The sequence below is a fragment of the Caenorhabditis elegans genome, chromosome IV (genome assembly GCF_000002985.6).
Source record: "Caenorhabditis elegans chromosome IV".
Classification (NCBI taxonomy): domain Eukaryota; kingdom Metazoa; phylum Nematoda; class Chromadorea; order Rhabditida; family Rhabditidae; genus Caenorhabditis; species Caenorhabditis elegans.
This window is the reverse complement of record NC_003282.8, coordinates 14,205,771-14,228,286: the sequence shown is the minus strand read 5'-3', so window position 1 is coordinate 14,228,286 and position 22,516 is coordinate 14,205,771. Positions and strand designations below refer to the sequence as shown.

General features: G+C 39.0%; 2 protein-coding genes, 42 non-coding genes and 1 pseudogene across 52 annotated transcripts; 22 read left to right on the top strand and 23 right to left on the bottom strand.

The window, feature by feature from the left end:
* Nucleotides 1-117: 117 nt before the first annotated feature.
* On the top strand, nucleotides 118-2,369 carry F02H6.7 (uncharacterized protein; the record flags this gene model as incomplete). Its single annotated transcript, NM_070329.2, has 4 exons — nucleotides 118-311; nucleotides 959-1,181; nucleotides 1,350-1,425; nucleotides 1,975-2,369. 4 exons carry the CDS (start codon nucleotides 118-120, stop codon nucleotides 2,367-2,369), a joined length of 888 nt encoding a protein of 295 aa, NP_502730.2.
* 21ur-10903 lies at nucleotides 432-452 on the top strand. The gene has a single exon (NR_058640.1).
* 21ur-14435 lies at nucleotides 433-453 on the top strand. Its single transcript, NR_058639.1, has one exon.
* Nucleotides 811-831, bottom strand: 21ur-13228. Its single transcript, NR_058638.1, has one exon.
* On the bottom strand, nucleotides 815-835 carry 21ur-2754. The gene has a single exon (NR_058637.1).
* Nucleotides 1,254-1,274, bottom strand: 21ur-1466. Its single transcript, NR_058636.1, has one exon.
* On the top strand, nucleotides 1,901-1,921 carry 21ur-4326. The gene has a single exon (NR_058635.1).
* Nucleotides 1,904-1,924, top strand: 21ur-2181. The gene has a single exon (NR_058634.1).
* A 220-nt stretch (nucleotides 2,370-2,589) lies between the features above and the next one.
* 21ur-3968 lies at nucleotides 2,590-2,610 on the top strand. Its single transcript, NR_058633.1, has one exon.
* Nucleotides 2,611-2,707: 97 nt separating this feature from the next.
* Nucleotides 2,708-2,728, bottom strand: 21ur-5535. The gene has a single exon (NR_058632.1).
* Nucleotides 2,711-2,731, bottom strand: 21ur-15409. Its single transcript, NR_058631.1, has one exon.
* Nucleotides 2,732-3,102: 371 nt separating this feature from the next.
* On the top strand, nucleotides 3,103-3,192 carry F02H6.72. The gene has a single exon (NR_058630.1). It is a non-coding gene; the product is annotated as an Unclassified non-coding RNA F02H6.72 (non-coding RNA).
* Nucleotides 3,114-3,185, bottom strand: F02H6.t1. Its single transcript has one exon. It is a non-coding gene; the product is annotated as a tRNA-Pro (tRNA).
* Nucleotides 3,193-3,298: 106 nt separating the features above from the next.
* On the bottom strand, nucleotides 3,299-3,319 carry 21ur-3160. The gene has a single exon (NR_058629.1).
* Nucleotides 3,320-3,323: 4 nt separating this feature from the next.
* On the top strand, nucleotides 3,324-3,344 carry 21ur-5470. Its single transcript, NR_058628.1, has one exon.
* Nucleotides 3,345-3,482: 138 nt separating this feature from the next.
* Nucleotides 3,483-3,503, top strand: 21ur-2298. The gene has a single exon (NR_058627.1).
* Nucleotides 3,504-3,730: 227 nt separating this feature from the next.
* 21ur-10649 lies at nucleotides 3,731-3,751 on the top strand. Its single transcript, NR_058626.1, has one exon.
* Nucleotides 3,752-3,790: 39 nt separating this feature from the next.
* Nucleotides 3,791-3,811, bottom strand: 21ur-10542. Its single transcript, NR_058625.1, has one exon.
* Nucleotides 3,812-3,846: 35 nt separating this feature from the next.
* Nucleotides 3,847-8,416, bottom strand: sqrd-1 (the record flags this gene model as incomplete). Of its 6 annotated transcripts, none has more annotated exons than NM_001268869.4 (8): nucleotides 3,847-4,166; nucleotides 4,597-4,740; nucleotides 5,051-5,158; nucleotides 5,323-5,493; nucleotides 5,660-5,953; nucleotides 6,599-6,697; nucleotides 6,971-7,308; nucleotides 8,230-8,416. In NM_001268869.4, the coding sequence occupies 8 exons, from the start codon at nucleotides 8,252-8,254 to the stop codon at nucleotides 3,930-3,932; spliced, it is 1,416 nt and encodes a 471-aa protein (NP_001255798.1). The 6 variants fall into 6 exon arrangements, with proteins under 6 accessions (NP_001255798.1, NP_001431027.1, NP_001293941.1 ...); NM_001444124.1 differs by having other exon boundaries at nucleotides 3,850-4,166; nucleotides 5,807-5,953; nucleotides 8,230-8,354; NM_001307012.3 differs by lacking the exon at nucleotides 8,230-8,416 and having other exon boundaries at nucleotides 3,930-4,166; nucleotides 6,971-7,150.
* On the top strand, nucleotides 4,249-4,269 carry 21ur-1019. The gene has a single exon (NR_058624.1).
* Nucleotides 4,252-4,272, top strand: 21ur-11194. The gene has a single exon (NR_058623.1).
* Nucleotides 4,751-4,771, bottom strand: 21ur-5163. The gene has a single exon (NR_058622.1).
* Nucleotides 4,936-4,956, top strand: 21ur-6630. Its single transcript, NR_058621.1, has one exon.
* On the top strand, nucleotides 4,937-4,957 carry 21ur-1098. Its single transcript, NR_058620.1, has one exon.
* Nucleotides 5,044-5,064, top strand: 21ur-15671. Its single transcript, NR_058619.1, has one exon.
* On the bottom strand, nucleotides 5,128-5,148 carry 21ur-15397. Its single transcript, NR_058618.1, has one exon.
* Nucleotides 5,175-5,195, bottom strand: 21ur-5260. Its single transcript, NR_058617.1, has one exon.
* 21ur-10273 lies at nucleotides 5,176-5,196 on the bottom strand. The gene has a single exon (NR_058616.1).
* Nucleotides 5,178-5,198, bottom strand: 21ur-11684. Its single transcript, NR_058615.1, has one exon.
* Nucleotides 5,519-5,539, bottom strand: 21ur-1334. The gene has a single exon (NR_058614.1).
* 21ur-10097 lies at nucleotides 5,727-5,747 on the top strand. Its single transcript, NR_058613.1, has one exon.
* Nucleotides 6,100-6,120, bottom strand: 21ur-14177. Its single transcript, NR_058612.1, has one exon.
* On the bottom strand, nucleotides 6,101-6,121 carry 21ur-2507. Its single transcript, NR_058611.1, has one exon.
* Nucleotides 6,427-6,447, bottom strand: 21ur-278. Its single transcript, NR_058610.1, has one exon.
* Nucleotides 6,773-6,793, top strand: 21ur-13624. The gene has a single exon (NR_058609.1).
* On the top strand, nucleotides 6,776-6,796 carry 21ur-11223. The gene has a single exon (NR_058608.1).
* On the top strand, nucleotides 6,887-6,907 carry 21ur-14235. The gene has a single exon (NR_058607.1).
* 21ur-14359 lies at nucleotides 6,891-6,911 on the top strand. The gene has a single exon (NR_058606.1).
* On the bottom strand, nucleotides 7,358-7,378 carry 21ur-2670. Its single transcript, NR_058605.1, has one exon.
* On the top strand, nucleotides 7,502-7,522 carry 21ur-4784. Its single transcript, NR_058604.1, has one exon.
* Nucleotides 7,765-7,785, top strand: 21ur-7740. The gene has a single exon (NR_058603.1).
* On the bottom strand, nucleotides 8,073-8,093 carry 21ur-936. The gene has a single exon (NR_058602.1).
* Nucleotides 8,417-8,580: 164 nt separating the features above from the next.
* Nucleotides 8,581-8,601, bottom strand: 21ur-10600. Its single transcript, NR_058601.1, has one exon.
* Nucleotides 8,602-8,944: 343 nt separating this feature from the next.
* On the bottom strand, nucleotides 8,945-8,965 carry 21ur-5517. Its single transcript, NR_058600.1, has one exon.
* A 162-nt stretch (nucleotides 8,966-9,127) lies between these two features.
* On the bottom strand, nucleotides 9,128-20,723 carry F02H6.4 (annotated as a pseudogene). 3 transcript variants are annotated; one of them is made up of 9 exons: nucleotides 20,649-20,723; nucleotides 20,423-20,518; nucleotides 20,252-20,355; nucleotides 12,130-12,190; nucleotides 11,980-12,078; nucleotides 11,760-11,882; nucleotides 11,340-11,405; nucleotides 10,783-11,289; nucleotides 9,128-9,416 (listed from the first exon to the last, which is right to left on the bottom strand). In that variant, coding segments are annotated over exons 1-9 (1,420 nt in total). The 3 variants fall into 3 exon arrangements; another variant differs by lacking the exons at nucleotides 20,252-20,355; nucleotides 20,423-20,518; nucleotides 20,649-20,723 and having other exon boundaries at nucleotides 12,130-12,174; another variant differs by lacking the exons at nucleotides 10,783-11,289; nucleotides 11,340-11,405; nucleotides 11,760-11,882; ... (3 more) ...; nucleotides 20,423-20,518; nucleotides 20,649-20,723 and having other exon boundaries at nucleotides 9,128-9,395.
* Nucleotides 20,724-22,516: the final 1,793 nt, after the last annotated feature.

Genomic DNA, 22,516 nt, shown 5'->3' with positions numbered 1-22,516 from the left:
AATGCAGGTTTGTCACTTTCACTTTTTCTCACAAAACTCTATGCCCCTTTGTACTTGTTTCTCAGAAAATTTCCAGCTATATATGATGCTTTATCTGTCAAAATTCACATTTTTCAAATGTTGAAACTACATGTATTTTTCCTGGTTCTGTTGCAAATCTCAAATGCAGCAGATTGTCCAATATGTCCAACAGGTGGAATATGGTCAGAATGGACATCAAATGGAGTGTGTGCAACTACTTGTGGAGCTTGTTCCAATTTGAATTATACTAGAACTTGCTTGTCAGATGGATTGAAAAATTGTCCTTGTGTGTAAGTAGGGTATGATTAGTTAATTGTTTCAAAAAAGATTGGAAAAAATACTGAAAGAATATGAAATATTTGCACTGTTTTACATAGTCTTCATAGAATGATCTTAGTTTAGTTGAGTAGTTTCAATGAAGTTGAATTTAATTACTACTGTTATAATATGTTGTAAAGCATAAAACGTTTAGTAATGTGATTTATGTATCCCGAAACTTAAACTTGAGCTCTAGTTGGTAAAAACATTCAAAAATTGAGTGTTTCTCTATAAAATGAACAACAAATGCTTGTCAGTACAGAAAAACCTCGAAACTATACATTTTTCGAATGAGATTCATAATTTTTAGAATTTTTGTTCTTGCTCTTTGTCAACACTGATATACATGAATAGAACACTTTTAACATTTTTGAAATCAATAAATTTCATGAGAACGCTTTCTTTTACTCGGGTGATATTACAAATCGCTGATCCTTTTTTTTTCAAATTTACAACATTTTGAAAAAAATCATTTCCTATATCCAAAAATCAACGAACTCAGATTAATTGAATAAATGATTTCAAGCATTCTATGAAACAGAAATTTTCTTAGACAGCTTTTAAAATTTATTTCTTTGTTTTTCTAAAAAAAACCCAAAAATGACGTTCCAATTTTCAGTGGCTCTACCAGAATCTCTCAGCCATGTGGCACCCAAGCTTGTAACTATCCGAGAACCAATGGTCCAGGTGCACCATGTTGCATTGGTACTCCAAAAGTGATCAATAACTGGTATCACTGTGGAAGCAACTCTCAAAATGCTGCCCCAACTCAACCATGTTGCCCTGTTGGAGGAGTTTGGACAGAATGGACCCGATGGGCTCATAACGGAGCAAATGTTGAGGTGAATCCGTTTAAATTTTAGGAAAAAAAATAACTAGGCAATTCGATATTCAAAAAAAGAGTTAGATATAATACATATGATTCCCATACCCCATTGGATATGCCGCACTGACAATGCTTATGAAAACAACATGAAACATAAGAAAAAATATGTAAATTTAATTTTCAGTGGAGCCGTAGTCGAGATTGTATTTCTGGTGGATACAATTGTGCATGTATCGGGGAAAATCAGGAGACTAAATTTGGTAAGCAACTAAAATTAATGTTCTATTGAAAAACAAATAAAACAATAAAAATAGCATTAATGAAACTGTAGAATAAATTAATCATTTTAACGAGTTTTGATGATACTTCAGAAAATTAGCAATTTAGTTTTTTTTTTAATCAGAAGCTTCCTTATCAAAATTATCCCGTTAAAATGTACGTTAAATGCTATTCCATCAGTAGTCGTAGTGAGGAACCACAGTAAACTTACATTTCATGGGGGTCAACGAAAAACTAGTGGAATTCTCATTTTAATCCATTATTTCAGTAATTTCAAAAAAGATTTCTGCATCACAAAAGTCATAGAACTCTTAAATTATAAAACTAAAAAAAAAACTAAAAAAAAAAAAGAACTATCAAAACTGGTACAACACTATTCAAATTATCGATTAATTTTTTTGTCAAAATTTTCTCTGTTTCATCGTGTTTTCAATTTGGGATAATTATTAAAAATGGTAGTAAATGTCATATCTTGTGGTGTGTATAATACGTTTCAATCTGTTCAAAAATTGTATTTCCTTCTGTTTCAGAATGCCCATGCACTCCAATGAAACCGATTCCTCCCACAAATACCGACTGCTCAAGTCTCACAAATCGAATTCCTTACTTGAAAACTCCAGCTTTTGACAAAGGAAATTGCATTGCCACTGTTTATTTGGAAGCTTCCAATTTTCGTGAATCATTCTACTCGTACAACTATAAATTGGAAAAAGATTCAGCTGTTGCTGGCTGGATTGATAAAGCTGGAAACTGTGAAATTGCAGATTTTCCGACAGGATTTCAAGATGGACATGGTGCATACACTCCGTTTAGTTTTCATTGTAATGTTACAAGCGGCGCTTGGTATTACAATTGGGAATATTATGGAATTAATATGAAAGAAATCGACATGTTCGCTCTACTTCATATTCCAAGATCATCTTAATTTGTTCGTGAAATGAAGATTTTTCAAATGCAGTCGCAAAATTCCAAGAGACTTGAAAATTCTGAAAATCATCAAACTAATATAACCTTAATTTAGAGACGTTTTCAATAATAAAAAAAATTGAATGAAATAAGCTCTACCTGCAAAAAAAATATACATTCGAAGTTATTTGTAATGTTTCACTTTGTCAGTTTTAACATTGAAATATATTTAGTTTTGATGGTCTGAAAGTGAGTAAACATACATGTATCATTAAAATTTTTGAAAAAAATTGTAAAATAATTTTTTTTTTTTTTACAGTTAAATGTTTTTTGGACTGAAAAGTTGGATAAATTGTAAGCAACAGCGTTATAAGAAAATTATTAAATGAAAAATTACTAATTTCTATGTCAACATTGTGAAGCAGTATATTCTTTTCTTCATAAAACGTTAAACGTTTTTTTGGATTGTTAAAACGAACAATTCAAATTTAGAAATGCACAATGCATTCTCAAGAATTTTTTCTAATTATAAATATTCAAAAGAAAAAATATGGTCGTTTTTTAAACTTTTTATGAATTGATCTATATGATGAATTCTTCATAAAAGAATCATCTTCAATCATTATTGTGCTTTTTTGTGGAAATTAAAGTTTGATAGCTATTATGAATTCCTTGGAAGCCAAAATGTAACCCGTTTAGATACTTTCCAGTTAGATTCAATTCAGTTTTTCATTAAAAAACATCAGGATTTGCAAAAAGAAATGGGCCGAACCGGGGATTGAACCCGGGACCTCTCGCACCCAAAGCGAGAATCATACCACTAGACCATTCGGCCACCGTTTCCCGTCTTCAATCAAAGGAAGAGAAGCGAGAAGCGTGCTATTTGTCTGCCAACCCTCTCTCTTTCTTTGTCCGGTGTATGTCGAATGTTTCAACTGTCGCATTAAGCAATGATCAAATGGATTTGTATCATCGAAAAAAAAATTACTAATTTCTATGTAAACATTGTGAAACAATATATTATTTTGTTCACAAAACGTTGAAAGTTGTTTTGAATAGTTAAAACAAAAATTGGAATTAATTTAACTGTTTCAATACATTTTTAAAAATAAAAAAAAAGTTATTTTACCAGTGTAAGCACTGTTCCCGTTTGCTTCCAATTAACCATTGCAATGCTGAGGAGTTTCAAAAACGTTTTTCATCAAATATCAGCGGTTTTTTTTTCAATTTCCAAACCAAATAAAATATATACGGCTGATGGTTTGCTTATTGCTTTAAAAATTTCATGGGTATTTGTCATTCGAAATGACTATTCTAATTGCGATTTAAAAAAAATGTTTCAACTCGGTTTTAAAGCAGTGAGATTATCTCAAAAATTAGTGTCTTTACAAAAAATAATTGAATGCATTTTTTGTTAAATAAAAGAACAAAAAATTATTGGGCTAATGTAAGGTAATGAAATCATTTCATTGCTTCGCTGTTCGGTGAAAAAACAATTTGAAACAGTAAATTTATTTCATAGAAAAATGAAAAAATGAATAAAACTATAAACAAATAAAAACGACAAAGTGGGAAATATCTATTTAGACTTTACCAATCGTGTACAATTTCTGAGTGTAGCTGGTCCATTCCAGTATCCTTTAATCAAACCATTCCAATACAGAGCTGGCATGAAATACCTTTTCATCAAATATGCCCAATATGTGGGTTTCGATTGATCAAATGGAGTTGTCTCCATGGCTCCTCGAGGTCCAAATTCTGCGAGGATCACACGATTTGTGCTCACAACCAGTGGGCATGACGCGTAGCCATCGTACTGAAAAATGAAAATGTTTGATTGTTTTTCGCTTACTGTTTCACTTGAATGATTTAAATGGATGTAAAATTTCAGTAAATATTGATATGCCTATTTCGCCATTGGTTTTAAACTAGCTTGAGAATTTTGAAAACGTGCATATCAAATTAAACTTCGTGCTTTTCGTAATGTGCGGCCGACCAAAATTGAGGATAACCAAAAAAAAACGTGGAACATCAAATTTTAGAGTCATATGAAGTAAAGTAAAAAAAAATAAAATTATGAATAAAAGTGCTTACAAAGCTAATATATTTCTATTAAAAATACTTAAACAGCACCCGACATCTTGCGGGCTCATTACAAACCGAAACAAGCTCAGTTAGGAAAACAGAGTGTAGCGGAACCCGGAAGGTGTCGGTTGCTCCATAATGCATGGTATAAGTCAACTCACCTGCATACATGGCCGATTACCCTGCATGACTTGTGTCAAATTCTTCTCGATTGTCTTCAAATGCGATGAAACTGCTGCAGCAGTCTTTGCGTTTGGCGTATTCATACAATCACCCACTCCGAATACATTCGGGTATTTTTTGGACTGAAAACTTCAACCGTAGATGATGGATGCATTTTCGAAAGAAAATTTACTAATTTCTATGTAAACATTGTGAAACAGTATTTTTTTTGTTCACAAAAAGAATAAAGTTCTTTTTGAAAAATTAGAACAAACATTTAAATTAATTTTAAACTGTTTCAATACATTTTTAAAACTAAATGAAATAATTGAAGAAGATTGTCCTTTTGATATGATGACTACTTGTGTGTTCAATTTGTTATTTTGTTTTTAAAAAATGCCCGTTTCATCAAACATATATAAATTTCAATGTTTTGCCACATTCGAAGCTTACCTGTAATGACCCACCATCCACATCCATAAATCCAGTTTTATCGACAAATGCCGAATTGCGGAGAGCTTCTGGAGTTGAGCAAGGGGGTCCAATGTGTAATAGGGAGTACTGGAAAGTTTTATTTTTAACGATTTATTGGAAACGAATAAAAACTTAAAATAAGCTTGAAATAAATGGAATACTTAAAACAGTTAAAAATTTTAATCCAAGAATTTTTAAGTTTCCAGATGCCTAAAAAACATAATATGTAAAAAAAAATGAAGAAAACTCACCTCAATTTGCTCAGTTTTTCCAGTTGGCTTAGCCTCCTCATCCAACAGCTCAAACGTGGCAATTCTGTCATTTGTGTTCACTTCAATCAAATTTCTTCTCGTTCTCACATCGATTTCCTTATCCCGAGCTACTTTTTCCAGGGATTTTAGATACGATTCGATTCCGAACAACTGAAAATGTCTTGACGAGATATTTGATGGAAAAAGAGCAGTTGCATTAACGGTATTTAAATGAGTCAGTTTTTTTTGTAAATTGTGAAACAGTGAAAAATTTGTTCAAAATGTTGTCTGTTCTGTTTTTTCACACAACCTTGAAAAACTCGATGTTCAAACTTACATGAAAGAAAAAATTATTGTACTGTTTCAATATGTTGTTATCAAAACAATCAATTGTGACCAGCTGGTGCTTTCTGATTTTTTTTTTGCTTTTCTGATTTCCAATGGCACCATGATTTATTATATCCCAACACAATAAAAACCGAACCCTTTTCAAGCTGGTTGCATAGATCATGTGTGCCTGATCACGAACACCTCTTTGACGAAGAATTGAATCAGTGATGTAACACGCTTTCTGTGGAGCTCCTGCACATTTTATCGGCGTATTTGGGAAGGTGTACAGTGCATTTCCACCCTGAAAGTAATTTTTACAAAATGAATAAGTTGTAATCAAACAGACTGGACTTAACAAAATATCGAAATAGTTAATTTAAATTTTACATTTCATCTGGTACAAAATAGCTTCCGCGGATTTCTAGATATAGGCTAATATTTCAAATTTTTATGTTAAATAAAAACCAAATTGAAAACAAATAAACGACAGTTTTTTATGCACATTTGGAAACTGTCAATTGTTTTGTTTTAGCAATTTTACCAAACACTGATTTTTCAATTGACAATTTTCCAACACAAAATCACAAGACAAAGACACGAGAAATAGACAATATTCAGGTTACGAAAGGTGACTTTTGTTTTAAAAAAATTGAAAATTTGAAACAACTTGCTACTATTATTCCGGAAATTTTAAATTTTAAAGTTTAAAAAAGTTTAATCTAAAATACTTATTTTTCTAATAATTCAATAGTTTTCGGGGTTTGTATGATATCTGGAAATAAAAAGAGCAGGACAACGGAATAAGTACTAAATAGTGATAATAATACAAACAGTGTGAAACAGCAATATTTTTTAAATTAATTTTTCAAGAAATCATATTTTTACCCCTATTTGATGTTTCTGTTCATATTTTAGGCGTTTTTATCATATACAAAAAAGTACTTACCTTAAAATTCATGGCCTCTTTGTAATGCTTCTCAACATAAAATGGGGAATAGTTGGAGCAAACTCCAGGCGTGTCCAGAGCCTCTTTTGCTCCTTTGATCTGAAAATTTTTAAGTGTTAGATATTAATTCTGCTTCAGATAATTCATAAATTTGGGATGTTATTATTCGAAGAATAATACTTGAAGAAAACAAGATTTATGCTTCCATAATAAAAAAATGAAGTTAATTGAAAACTTAATTTACTGTTTCAAAATTCCTTCAATTTTTGCTAGAATCTTTAGGACGGATTGATTCCTTCCATTATTTTCGCTGAAATTTCAGGCAACTCAATTGCTTTTCTAAATATACATATAATCATATTCTTCACTTACCATATCATATCTCAACTGAACGCCCATGGCAATAACCATATAATCATAGGTAATCTCATCTCCTCCTCTCAACTTCACCGAATTCTTCGCTGGTTCAAACTTTTGCACTTTATCCTGAATCCAAGTGGCATTTTTTGGAATTAAATCCTTCTGTTTTCCGCGATTGGCTTCTAGACTCATCAATCCACCGCCGACAAGTGTAAAACCGGGCTGATAATAGTGATCTTCACGTGGTTCGATTATTCCAACACTACCACGTGGCAACTTTCTGGCAAACTTTGAAGCTGCTCCGAGGCCGCCTGCGCCTCCACCGACAACTAGAAGCTTGAAGTGTTTTCCTGAAATTATAAAAATGTAATTTGGGTGGTTAGAAATTAGAAAATGTTCTTCTTGGCTACTGTTTTTTTATCAATCTTTATTGGGAATAGTTGTGAAAATATATAATTTGAAACTGAAATTTTTTATCAAGTTCATTTAAAAAATATTATGTTCTGTAAAGTTGATAAATTATTTTGCTTATGCAAGCTTCAATTTTCCTTCCGTTAGAATTTAGAGAATATTTTTTGTTGAAAGATGAGAAACGGAAATTTTTTAAGTGTTATTTTGGAAATTAGATGAATTTCGGCGCAAAATTAAAAAAAAATTAAGTACGTTGGAATTAATGTGAATAGCCTTTTTTTGATTAGACAAACTTTAATTTTTTAACGAAAAAATTTACTCGAAAAAAATGGAAAAGTTGAAAAAAAAACTGTTTCAAGTTATTTTCAAATTCAAGTATGTATTGCTTGTAATGTTTGTGTCGTTAAACGTAATCTTAATCTAATCAAACTTTTAATGAAAATTAAAAAATACATTTAATTCCGGGCTTCCATCATGGGGTTTTTGGGCTTTTTGGGGTACAATTTTTTTCAAAGAAAACACTTCACTAAGATTCTATCGCTCTCTCCGTTGTGATTTTATTTAAATTGAAGAAAAATGATTGTATTGGAACATTTCAGAAGTTCAAAAATGCGACATTACCCTTAAATTTTCATAAAACTCAATTTTTTCCAAAATTTATGACATTAACTTTGAAATTTCAAAACTCAAACAATTATGGAAGAGAATACCCGTGAAGATACCAATGGTTAAAATTATTTTTCTATTATTTTTCATTAACAGTTTGAAACGGGAATTTTTTTTTGAAAAAAAAACACACACACAAAAGTTATGCATTTTTCATAAACTTTTTCAGATCAGAAAACAATGAAAAGACTCACCATAGACTACAGTACTCGTTCGCATTTTTGCAGAAATTGATAAAAACTAGGTTGATGGAAAAATTCAGTTGCAGAAAAAAAAAACAGAAAAACACCGAGAACAAAACTCGTTTCACCGGGTAAACAAGACGCAGAGGTTAAAGTGAGAAAAACATCGTACTTATATACACACAAACAGCCTCCACCTCTGAAATAGTACGAGGCGAAGGAAAATATGAGAAAAGTCACGTAGGCAATAGACTAGAGGGCGATTGGAGAAGAGGGAAAGATCAAGATGTTATCAGGTGGTGTTTCAATGGTGTGCAATGCACAGGGATGCACTGACCGTTTTTTAAAGGTTACGTGAGTTTTGAAAATCGGTTACCCTATGAATTATTTTCCAAGATAAGGTGCAATTTTATATAGCACTGGTGAAACAGTGAAGATTTTAATTAGGTGGGTAATTCCAAATTGTTTGTTTTTGAACTTTTAATCTTGGAATGGAAGAACAATGTTGTGCAAAAATGAACTTTTTTCAACTTCGGCACTGACGTGATTTTCCCAAAGTGGTGCGATTTCATTCAACAATAATATTTTTCAGAATTTTTTTGCAAAAAAAAAGTGTTTATTCAGGTCGTTTTTTTATCGGAAAAAAGGAAAATTGCATTTTTATTTTGAAATCTTGTCCTGACGTTTTATTATTTGACCTCCTTGAAAATCGTAGTAGTGAAAAAAATTTTTATATATTGTATTCACAACATCACAAAAACTCATCGTTGTTCAACTAGAAAGTGTGAAACAGTAAATAGACTATTTTTGAGTTTTCTATTTTTTTTTCGAACTTTCTCATTCCACCGGAATAAATATAGTTTAGCTTCAAACTTTTTCTCGCATTCTCTTAAAAGTACAACAGACTCCACAAGCAAGTTACAGAACAATTTATTGTTTTTCAGGATCACATAGAAAATACAAGTAGTGCGTATTTGTGTTGCATAACTGCACTCGTATAACGTTTTATCTTCTGGCTGTTTGGGAGGATCTGTGAATTGTTGTGCCGTCAGTACTTTGTTGATTCCATATTGCAAGTTTGGGCCTTTTCTGAGATGAAATTGCTTTTGGTATTCTTTGATTCTTGAGACTCCACTATCGTGCATTGATTGTGTCAACTTGATATAAAATTTAAGCATCTTTGTATCATGGGCAAGCTTCTGAAAAATGTTAATTATTAGGAAAAGTTTTTCTAAAAGGTTTTCATGGGACAGAAATGAGTACGGTTCAGTAGAAAAGTGTTATGCAAATATCATTATCATTACTATATATAAAGCGCTATTCTGTTTGTCTCTGACGTCACGGGTGACGTCACAATATTCAGCGCAAAAAAATTATTTGAGAAAAATTTGGTGTTATTTATGATGATTGCGCACCCGACATCGATCGAGGTCCGCGATAAACTACTCAACACTTTTCAAAAACATCTTGGTGGGAATTCAAATTTTAAATTTTGAAAACATTTTGGCGGGAATTCAAATTTTAAATTTTGAAAACATTTTGGCGGGAATTCAAATTTTAATATTTGAAAACATTTTGGCGGGACTTCAAATTGGAATTTTTTTAAAACATTTTGGCGGGAATTCAAATTTTAATTTTTTGAAAACATTATTCTGAAATGTACCAGAACCTTCTGGAAAATTCGAGAAAATTCTGGAATGTTCCAGAACCTTTTGGAAAACACGAGAAAATTCTGGACTGTTCCAGAACCTTCTGGAAAATTCGAGAAAATTCTGGACTGTTCCAGAACCTTCTGGAAAATTTGAGAAAATTCTGGAATGTTCTAGAACCTTTTAGAAAATTCGAGAAAATTGTAGAATGTTCTAGAACCTTCTGGAAAATTAAAAAAAAAGCCGCTGCGAGACCCTTCGTGGTGAGACCCTTCGTGGTGAGACCCATCGTGGTGAGACCCTTCGTGGTGAGACCCATCGTGGTGAGACCCTTCGTGGTGATACCCTTCGTGGTGAGACCCATCGTGGTGAGACCCTTCGTGGTGAGACCCATCGTGGTGAGACCCATCGCAGTGAAACATTTGGCGGGAATTCAAATATTAATTTTTTGAAAACATTTTGACGGGAATCCTATGTAGTGTTCAAAAAGTGAACATTTTCACCTTTTTTCATGAGATACTTTTGTAGGATTAATTGATGATTTATGTGTTAAACATGTCAACTTTTGCCAGTCGTTAGCACGCGCCTTGGCGCGTGCTAGCGGCTGGTTTTTTTTATAAAAGACGAGAAATGGTTCTGGTAACTTTCTGAAGAAAACGCCCGATCCGAAACTTTTCTAGCGATGCTCGGAACCGAAACGTGGAGCTCAGTTTAGATTAAATAGTGCCATACCCTATCGCACTATTTGGCGCAAACTTGGCTCCGCGTCCGACACTTTTTGGGTTTCGCGCATCGCTAAAAAGATTTCGGAGGGCGGCGTTTGCGGCGCCAACATGAGAACCCTAGTTGAACCTAAAATGTTCTAGGACTCATTTTTGGGGCATAATAGCATGCTACTTACAAAATAACTACCTACCTTCCGCTCATGAGGCTTCAACAAATCAATTGGTGTTGGTCTGTTGTGGATGCCGTCCGGAAGCCAGTCATTGCAGATTTTGAAGCCAACTTTCAAGAGCATTTGTCGATCTTTTTCTTCCTGTCGGATAAGAGCTTCTCGTCGTGATAGACATGACATCAGATCGCAGTACATGTTACGAATATCCTCCATGACTTTTTGAACTGGTTGTCGATTTACATCACAGCGTTTTGCGTATTTTATCATGCCTGCTCTCTTTCTATTTTCCTCCTCGAAAAGTTTTCTTTCCTCTTCCCAAAGTTCACCCATCATTTTAGCCATTCGTCTGGTTCGGATCAGTGCAAGTGATTTGTCATAGTTGCCTTCTTTTAGTTCCAATGAGACGTCATGTGGAATATAAGCAATTATCTTGACTCTGTCATTAGAAAATTCGAATGCTTTCTCAATGAGTGAGCCCTGATATATCTCTAAGAATTTGAACAAAGCAGCAAGCTTCGGATTAGGTTCCTGAAAGGAATAAATGTTTCATTCTAGAAGTTTAAAATTTGTTAACTTACCAGCTTTGTAGGTCTGGGCGTCTGTAGTCCACCAGGGAGTAGATTTTTCAGTTTATCATCAAATCCCTGAAAAGTAAAAGTTTTATTATAAAGTTCGGTCGGTTGAGACCAACGGTGTGAATCAAGCACGAGACCAGCTTTGCAAGCATCAAGCTTCAAGCACGCTACCCGTCAACGCGGTTTAGGATTAGGCTTAGGCTTACGCATACGCATAGGCTTAGGTTAAGACTTAGGCTTACTAGTTAGGCTTATGCTTAGGTAGGGCTCCCATGCGGCGCCGCTCCACGCGTCATCACGCCGCGATCCAAATCTTTGGCTTAGACTCATGATTATGCTTAGTTTTATGCTTAGGATTAGACTCAGGCTCAGGCTCAGCCTATACAATCCTATATCTCTTCTAACTGAAAATAAATATCGTACCTCGTGATCACGAAGTGCTCGATCTTCTTCTTCAATTTCCCGTTGATACTGCTCTTTCTTTGCCTGTTTTGCCCGTTCTTCTCGTGCTACTCGTTCTTCACGTTCTGCCTCCATCTCATATGGCTGAAAATTCATACTTTTCTGTCAAGCTTGAACCATTTGCCAAACTTTTGTTTAAGTCTTGAAAATAGTTTAAATTACAACAGAAAAAACCGCTTACCACTTCCACTTCCTGATTGCCATCATGTTCTTGCTGAACTCCGACTTCTTCTCCTTGTTGAGCATGATCCTTGACACGTTCTCCTACATTACGTGACGGCTGAAAATATTTAATTAGTCTTTTGAAGAAAGTATTCGCCATCAAACTCACATTGCTGTTGTCCGCATGGGACCCGCCGGGCTGTGAGACGTCCATGACGATGCGGAGTTTACTGGAAAATTGAAAATCGGTGAGAAAATATAGAAAATAAACAGAAAACAAAAGAAAACTGAGCAGAAAAGTGAGAAAGATGACAAAATTTTTGCGTATTATTTTGAAAAATGCAAAAATAGCCGCCACGATACTCGAGGTAGATCAAAAAATTTGTAGGTCAAAAGTTTTCAAGTCGAAAAAATTCATTTATTTTTGATTGCCTCGACCGTTTTTGTTAGTTTTTCGCAAATTACCGAATTTTTCTGATATTCTGAAGGCAATAGTATTTTTCAAAAATTTCAACATTGCTAACTTCACGACTTTTTCGCTTATGTTTTGCCACTGACTGAGAAGAAGGTTAAACTAACACCTATGGAAAAAAAATATAGGTAAATGTCATGATCAAACCTCTCAAAAATTAGAACTTTTCCATTCACGGTCAATAAAATGGAAATCGGTCAAAATGCACCTATCACAATTTTGGAAGTCGAACAATAAACTGTTTCTTCTGGCATTAATCAAACATTCATATGAATAAATATATACAAACTTTGGAGTGTTTAAAAATTAACAATTTCACAGTTAGGAAAACATTTCAAAAAAGTAGTGTCATTGGAAAGTTTAAAGAAAATACACTACAAATGACGTCTTTGCACGACAGAAGACATTCCTTTGCACGAAGGGAAGTGGGAGAGACTGTGGAGTTGTCGGTGTCTTTGTGCATGCTCGAATGCTAGAGGACATTCCTTTGCACGAAAGGAAGTGGGAGAGACTGTGGAGTTGTCGGTGTCTTTGTGCATGCTCGAATGCTAGAGGACATTCCTTTGCACGAAAGGAAGTGGGAGAGACTGTGGAGTTGACGGTGTCTTTGTGCATGCTCAAATGCTAGAGGACACTCCTTTGCACGAAAGGAAGTGGGAGAGACTGTGATGATGTCGGTGTCTTTGTGCATGCTCGAATGCTAGAGGACATTCCTTTGCACGAAAGGAAGTGGGAGAGACTGTGATGATGTCGGTGTCTTTGTGCATGCTCGAATGCTAGAGGACATTCCTTTGCACGAAAGGAAGTGGGAGAGACTGTGGAGTTGTCGGTGTCTTTGTGCATGCTCGAATGCTAGAGGACATTCCTTTGCACGAAAGGAAGTGGGAGAGACTGTGGAGTTGTCGGTGTCTTTGTGCATGCTCGAATGCTAGAGGACATTCCTTTGCACGAAAGGAAGTGGGAGAGACTGTGATGATGTCGGTGTCTTTGTGCATGCTCGAATGCTAGAGGACATTCCTTTGCACGAAAGGAAGTGGGAGAGACTGTGGAGTTGACGGTGTCTTTGTGCATGCTCAAATGCTAGAGGACATTCCTTTGCACGAAAGGAAGTGGGAGAGACTGTGGAGTTGTCGGTGTCTTTGTGCATGCTCGAATGCTAGAGGACATTCCTTTGCACGAAAGGAAGTGGGAGAGACTGTGATGATGTCGGTGTCTTTGTGCATGCTCGAATGCTAGAGGACACTCCTTTGCACGAAAGGAAGTGGGAGAGACTGTGGAGTTGACGGTGTCTTTGTGCATGCTCAAATGCTAGAGGACACTCCTTTGCACGAAAGGAAGTGGGAGAGACTGTGATGATGTCGGTGTCTTTGTGCATGCTCGAATGCTAGAGGACACTCCTTTGCACGAAAGGAAGTGGGAGAGACTGTGATGATGTCGGTGTCTTTGTGCATGCTCGAATGCTAGAGGACACTCCTTTGCACGAAAGGAAGTGGGAGAGACTGTGATGATGTCGGTGTCTTTGTGCATGCTCGAATGCTAGAGGACATTCCTTTGCACGAAAGGAAGTGGGAGAGACTGTGATGATGTCGGTGTCTTTGTGCATGCTCGAATGCTAGAGGACATTCCTTTGCACGAAAGGAAGTGGGAGAGACTGTGGAGTTGACGGTGTCTTTGTGCATGCTCAAATGCTAGAGGACACTCCTTTGCACGAAAGGAAGTGGGAGAGACTGTGATGATGTCGGTGTCTTTGTGCATGCTCGAATGCTAGAGGACACTCCTTTGCACGAAAGGAAGTGGGAGAGACTGTGATGATGTCGGTGTCTTTGTGCATGCTCGAATGCTAGAGGACACTCCTTTGCACGAAAGGAAGTGGGAGAGACTGTGATGATGTCGGTGTCTTTGTGCATGCTCGAATGCTAGAGGACATTCCTTTGCACGAAAGGAAGTGGGAGAGACTGTGATGATGTCGGTGTCTTTGTGCATGCTCGAATGCTAGAGGACATTCCTTTGCACGAAAGGAAGTGGGAGAGACTGTGGAGTTGACGGTGTCTTTGTGCATGCTCAAATGCTAGAGGACACTCCTTTGCACGAAAGGAAGTGGGAGAGACTGTGATGATGTCGGTGTCTTTGTGCATGCTCGAATGCTAGAGGACACTCCTTTGCACGAAAGGAAGTGGGAGAGACTGTGGAGTTGACGGTGTCTTTGTGCATGCTCAAATGCTAGAGGACACTCCTTTGCACGAAAGGAAGTGGGAGAGACTGTGATGATGTCGGTGTCTTTGTGCATGCTCGAATGCTAGAGGACACTCCTTTGCACGAAAGGAAGTGGGAGAGACTGTGATGATGTCGGTGTCTTTGTGCATGCTCGAATGCTAGAGGACATTCCTTTGCACGAAAGGAAGTGGGAGAGACTGTGGAGTTGTCGGTGTCTTTGTGCATGCTCGAATGCTAGAGGACATTCCTTTGCACGAAAGGAAGTGGGAGAGACTGTGATGATGTCGGTGTCTTTGTGCATGCTCGAATGCTAGAGGACACTCCTTTGCACGAAAGGAAGTGGGAGAGACTGTGGAGTTGACGGTGTCTTTGTGCATGCTCAAATGCTAGAGGACACTCCTTTGCACGAAAGGAAGTGGGAGAGACTGTGATGATGTCGGTGTCTTTGTGCATGCTCGAATGCTAGAGGACATTCCTTTGCACGAAAGGAAGTGGGAGAGACTGTGATGATGTCGGTGTCTTTGTGCATGCTCGAATGCTAGAGGACACTCCTTTGCACGAAAGGAAGTGGGAGAGACTGTGATGATGTCGGTGTCTTTGTGCATGCTCGAATGCTAGAGGACACTCCTTTGCACGAAAGGAAGTGGGAGAGACTGTGATGATGTCGGTGTCTTTGTGCATGCTCGAATGCTAGAGGACATTCCTTTGCACGAAAGGAAGTGGGAGAGACTGTGATGATGTCGGTGTCTTTGTGCATGCTCGAATGCTAGAGGACATTCCTTTGCACGAAAGGAAGTGGGAGAGACTGTGGAGATGTCGGTGTCTTTGTGCATGCTCAAATGCTAGAGGACACTCCTTTGCACGAAAGGAAGTGGGAGAGACTGTGGAGTTGTCGGTGTCTTTGTGCATGCTCAAATGCTAGAGGACATTCCTTTGCACGAAAGGAAGTGGGAGAGACTGTGATGATGTCGGTGTCTTTGTGCATGCTCGAATGCTAGAGGACACTCCTTTGCACGAAAGGAAGTGGGAGAGACTGTGGAGTTGACGGTGTCTTTGTGCATGCTCAAATGCTAGAGGACACTCCTTTGCACGAAAGGAAGTGGGAGAGACTGTGATGATGTCGGTGTCTTTGTGCATGCTCGAATGCTAGAGGACACTCCTTTGCACGAAAGGAAGTGGGAGAGACTGTGATGATGTCGGTGTCTTTGTGCATGCTCGAATGCTAGAGGACACTCCTTTGCACGAAAGGAAGTGGGAGAGACTGTGATGATGTCGGTGTCTTTGTGCATGCTCGAATGCTAGAGGACATTCCTTTGCACGAAAGGAAGTGGGAGAGACTGTGATGATGTCGGTGTCTTTGTGCATGCTCGAATGCTAGAGGACATTCCTTTGCACGAAAGGAAGTGGGAGAGACTGTGGAGTTGTCGGTGTCTTTGTGCATGCTCGAATGCTAGAGGACATTCCTTTGCACGAAAGGAAGTGGGAGAGACTGTGATGATGTCGGTGTCTTTGTGCATGCTCGAATGCTAGAGGACATTCCTTTGCACGAAAGGAAGTGGGAGAGACTGTGGAGTTGACGGTGTCTTTGTGCATGCTCAAATGCTAGAGGACACTCCTTTGCACGAAAGGAAGTGGGAGAGACTGTGGAGTTGACGGTGTCTTTGTGCATGCTCAAATGCTAGAGGACATTCCTTTGCACGAAAGGAAGTGGGAGAGACTGTGGAGTTGTCGGTGTCTTTGTGCATGCTCGCATGCTAGAGGACACTCCTTTGCACGAAAGGAAGTGGGAGAGACTGTGGAGTTGTCGGTGTCTTTGTGCATGCTCGAATGCTAGAGGACACTCCTTTGCACGAAAGGAAGTGGGAGAGACTGTGGAGTTGTCGGTGTCTTTGTGCATGCTCGAATGCTAGAGGACATTCCTTTGCACGAAAGGAAGTGGGAGAGACTGTGGAGTTGTCGGTGTCTTTGTGCATGCTCAAATGCTAGAGGACATTCCTTTGCACGAAAGGAAGTGGGAGAGACTGTGGAGTTGTCGGTGTCTTTGTGCATGCTCAAATGCTAGAGGACATTCCTTTGCACGAAAGGAAGTGGGAGAGACTGTGGAGTTGTCGGTGTCTTTGTGCATGCTCAAATGCTAGAGGACATTCCTTTGCACGAAAGGAAGTGGGAGAGACTGTGGTGATGTCGGTGTCTTTGTGCATGCTCGAATGCTAGAGGACATTCCTTTGCACGAAAGGAAGTGGGAGAGACTGTGGAGTTGTCGGTGTCTTTGTGCATGCTCAAATGCTAGAGGACATTCCTTTGCACGAAAGGAAGTGGGAGAGACTGTGGAGTTGTCGGTGTCTTTGTGCATGCTCAAATGCTAGAGGACATTCCTTTGCACGAAAAGAAGTGGGAGAGACTGTGGAGTTGTCGGTGTCTTTGTGCATGCTCGAATGCTAGAGGACACTCCTTTGCACGAAGGGAAGTGGGAGAGACTGTGGAGTTGTCGGTGTCTTTGTGCATGCTCGAATGCTAGAGGACACTCCTTTGCACGAAAGGAAGTGGGAGAGACTGTGGAGTTGTCGGTGTCTTTGTGCATGCTCAAATGCTAGAGGACATTCCTTTGCACGAAAAGAAGTGGGAGAGACTGTGGAGTTGTCGGTGTCTTTGTGCATGCTCGAATGCTAGAGGACACTCCTTTGCACGAAGGGAAGTGGGAGAGACTGTGGAGTTGTCGGTGTCTTTGTGCATGCTCGAATGCTAGAGGACACTCCTTTGCACGAAGGGAAGTGGGAGAGACTGTGGAGTTGTCGGTGTCTTTGTGCATGCTCAAATGCTAGAGGACACTCTCTTGCTCTCTTTGCACATAACCAACGCCGTCTGCAGGCCCCGCTCATCTATCGATTCAACCTTTGTCATAGAATAACATTTACCTACACTTAAACTTTTTTGTCATTCATTCAATCTTGCTCCCCTTTTTGTCTTCATCCTATTCAGAATTTCTAAACTCTTAATTTTTTACTCTTGAATTTTTTTCTTTCTTGACAATTTGTCAAGATTTCCTGATGTTTTAGGTCAAGAAATCAAGAAGTACATTTTGTCAAAATTCAGATCAAATTTTATTTTAAAACAATTTTCCGTGTTATTGTGATTTTCAAAAGTGAAAAAATAAACCAAAAAAAATACAGTTAAAAAAACAGCGTTTGCACACAGGGTGAGAATTGATTTTGGGAATTCGTAAAATCTCTATAAAAACAGTAAATCTTGAGATAATGTTACAAAACTGTTTTTTTTTCGAAAAAAAAAATCTGAATATGACTTCCAATATTTTTTAATTTCAATATTCCAATAATCCAATATAAAATGATACATTTTGTCAATATTTTGTAATGTCTAATGTTGATCTTAATGAAGTTATCTTCATCTTAACAAAATGGCATATATTTCTGATTCTGACCTAAAACACTTAATGAAAAACTTGATTTCTTCTCAACTCCGCTGTTCGCTATGCGCTGTTAGCTATGCGCTGTAAGCCATGCGCTGTACGCTATGCGCTGTATGCAATGCGCTATGCGCTGTTAGCTATGCGCTGTACGCCATGCGCTGTACGCTATGCGCTGTTAGCTGTGCGCTGTACGCCATGCGCTGTACGCCATGCGCTGTACGCTATGCGCTGTTAGCTGTGCGCTGTACGCCATGCGCTGTACGCTATGCGCTGTATGCAATGCGCTATGCGCTGTACGCTATGAGCTATGCAACGATTGGACAATGGATGGATTCGCGATCGATCGGGAATGGACGACGACAATGAGGGCGAAGGATCCGATAGGTATGCGCTATGCGCTGTACGTCATGCGCTGTACGCTATGCGCTGTATGCAATGCGCTATGCGCTATTAGCAATGCGCTGTACGCCATGCGCTGTACGCTATACGCTATACGCTATACGCTATACGCTATACGCTATACGCTATACGCTATACGCTATACGCTATACGCTATACGCTATACGCTATACGCTCTATAAAAAATTCTATAAATTGGCATTATGGCAGATTCTAAAAATTGGCATTACGGCAGATTCTATAAATTGGCATTATGGCAGATTCTATAAATTGGCATTACGGCAGATTCTATAAATTGGCATTACGGCAGATTCTATAAATTGGCATTATGGCAGATTCTAAAAATTGGCATTACGGCAGATTCTATAAATTGGCATTACGGCAGATTCTATAAATTGGCATTATGGCAGATTCTATGAATTGGCATTACGGCAGATTCTATAAATTGGCATTATGGCAGATTCTATAAATTGGCATTACGGCAGATTCTATAAATTGGCATTATGGCAGATTCTATAAATTGGCATTAAATTGGCGCAAATTGTAAATTGGCGCATAGCGAACAGCGCATAGCGTACAGCGTACAGCGCATAGCGCATAGCTCATATCGTACAGCGCATGGCGTACAGCGCATAGCTAACAGCGCATAGCGCATTGCATACAGCGCATAGCGTACTGCGCATGGCGTACAGCGCATAGCGAACAGCGCATAGCGCATACCTATCGGATCCTTCGCCCTCATTGTCGTCGTCCATTCCCGATCGATCGCGAATCCATCCATTGTCCAATCGTTGCATAGCTCATAGCGTACAGCGCATAGCGCATTGCATACAGCGCATAGCGTACAGCGCATGGCGTACAGCGCACAGCTAACAGCGCATAGCGTACAGCGCATGGCGTACAGCGCACAGCTAACAGCGCATAGCGCATTGCATACAGCGCATAGCGTACAGCGCATGGCGTACAGCGCATAGCTAACAGCGCATAGCGCATTGCATACAGCGCATAGCGTACAGCGCATGGCGTACAGCGCACAGCTAACAGCGCATAGCGTACAGCGCATGGCGTACAGCGCACAGCTAACAGCGCATAGCGCATTGCATACAGCGCATAGCTAACAGCGCATAGCGTACAGCGCATGGCGTACAGCGCACAGCTAACAGCGCATAGCGCATTGCATACAGCGCATAGCGTACAGCGCATGGCGTACAGCGCACAGCTAACAGCGCATAGCGTACAGCGCATGGCGTACAGCGCACAGCTAACAGCGCATAGCGTACAGCGCATGGCGTACAGCGCACCGCTAACAGCGCATAGCGCATTGCATACAGCGCATAGCGTACAGCGCATGGCGTACAGCGCATAGCTAACAGCGCATAGCGCATTGCATACAGCGCATAGCGTACAGCGCATGGCGTACAGCGCACAGCTAACAGCGCATAGCGCATTGCATACAGCGCATAGCGTACAGCGCATGGCGTACAGCGCACAGCTAACAGCGCATAGCGCATTGCATACAGCGCATAGCGTACAGCGCATGGCGTACAGCGCATAGCTAACAGCGCATAGCGCATTGCATACAGCGCATAGCGTACAGCGCATGGCGTACAGCGCACAGCTAACAGCGCATAGCGCATTGCATACAGCGCATAGCGTACAGCGCATGGCGTACAGCGCATAGCTAACAGCGCATAGCGCATTGCATACAGCGCATAGCGTACAGCGCATGGCTTACAGCGCATAGCTAACAGCGCATAGCGAACAGCGCATAGCGCATACCTATCGGATCCTTCGCCCTCATTGTCGTCGTCCATTGCCGATCGATCGCGAATCCATCCATTGTCCAATCGTTGTATGAACGATCATCATTCTCGCTGATTGTCCTGAAAAAAATTGAAGTTGGGTTGTTGCCGAATAGTACTGACAATTCAAAATTGTAAACTAACTTACTTTGGCAAACCAGCATTCATTTCCTGCCTGACCGACTGGTTCAACAGATTCAGCCAGCACTCGAACCAAGTTTCGTGACGACAAGAAGATCTTTCCCTGAAAAATAAAATAATTGTTAAAATCACTAAAATTTTGCAACTAAATGTTACATAAACATAATATAAATTATAATATAAATTATAAAAATGACAGTTCAAATTTCTAATTATCAATTAAACCTACTGACATGAGAAGGCGATGGAATGCCAAAAAAGCGTTTGTCTCTTTCACTGAACTGATCTTCCCTGAAAAAAATTGTCATGTTCACATTAGTGTAAAGTTAAAAAAGAAATAAGAAAAAAAGATAGTTACTCATAAATCTGACTTTCCGAATATGACTGACTCGTGCGAATCAGTTGAGCTGGAAATTGTAATGAGGACGGGGTGGGGGAAAACTGTTCAGTTGAAAAAAAGTTGAGAAGAAATCAAGTTTTTCATTAAGTGTTTTAGGTCAGAATCAGAAATATATGCCATTTTGTTAAGATGAAGATAACTTCATTAAGATCAACATTAGACATTACAAAATATTGACAAAATTTATCATTTTATATTGGATTATTGGAATATTGAAATTAAAAAATATTGGAAGTCATATTCAGATTTTTTTTTTCGAAAAAAAAACAGTTTTGTAACATTATCTCAAGATTTACTGTTTTTATAGAGATTTTACGAATTCCCAAAATCAATTCTCACCCTGTGTGCAAACGCTGTTTTTTTAACTGTATTTTTTTTTGGTTTATTTTTTCACTTTTGAAAATCACAATAACACGGAAAATTGTTTTAAAATAAAATTTGATCTGAATTTTGACAAAATGTACTTCTTGATTTCTTGACCTAAAACATCAGGAAATCTTGACAAATTGTCAAGAAAGAAAAAAATTCAAGAGTAAAAAATTAAGAGTTTAGAAATTCTGAATAGGATGAAGACAAAAAGGGGAGCAAGATTGAATGAATGACAAAAAAGTTTAAGTGTAGGTAAATGTTATTCTATGACAAAGGTTGAATCGATAGATGAGCGGGGCCTGCAGACGGCGTTGGTTATGTGCAAAGAGAGCAAGAGAGTGTCCTCTAGCATTTGAGCATGCACAAAGACACCGACAACTCCACAGTCTCTCCCACTTCCCTTCGTGCAAAGGAGTGTCCTCTAGCATTCGAGCATGCACAAAGACACCGACAACTCCACAGTCTCTCCCACTTCCCTTCGTGCAAAGGAGTGTCCTCTAGCATTCGAGCATGCACAAAGACACCGACAACTCCACAGTCTCTCCCACTTCTTTTCGTGCAAAGGAATGTCCTCTAGCATTTGAGCATGCACAAAGACACCGACAACTCCACAGTCTCTCCCACTTCCTTTCGTGCAAAGGAGTGTCCTCTAGCATTCGAGCATGCACAAAGACACCGACATCACCACAGTCTCTCCCACTTCCTTTCGTGCAAAGGAATGTCCTCTAGCATTTGAGCATGCACAAAGACACCGACAACTCCACAGTCTCTCCCACTTCCTTTCGTGCAAAGGAATGTCCTCTAGCATTTGAGCATGCACAAAGACACCGACAACTCCACAGTCTCTCCCACTTCCTTTCGTGCAAAGGAGTGTCCTCTAGCATTCGAGCATGCACAAAGACACCGACAACTCCACAGTCTCTCCCACTTCCTTTCGTGCAAAGGAGTGTCCTCTAGCATTCGAGCATGCACAAAGACACCGACAACTCCACAGTCTCTCCCACTTCCTTTCGTGCAAAGGAGTGTCCTCTAGCATTCGAGCATGCACAAAGACACCGACAACTCCACAGTCTCTCCCACTTCCTTTCGTGCAAAGGAGTGTCCTCTAGCATTCGAGCATGCACAAAGACACCGACAACTCCACAGTCTCTCCCACTTCCTTTCGTGCAAAGGAGTGTCCTCTAGCATTCGAGCATGCACAAAGACACCGACAACTCCACAGTCTCTCCCACTTCCTTTCGTGCAAAGGAGTGTCCTCTAGCATTCGAGCATGCACAAAGACACCGACAACTCCACAGTCTCTCCCACTTCCCTTCGTGCAAATGAGTGTCC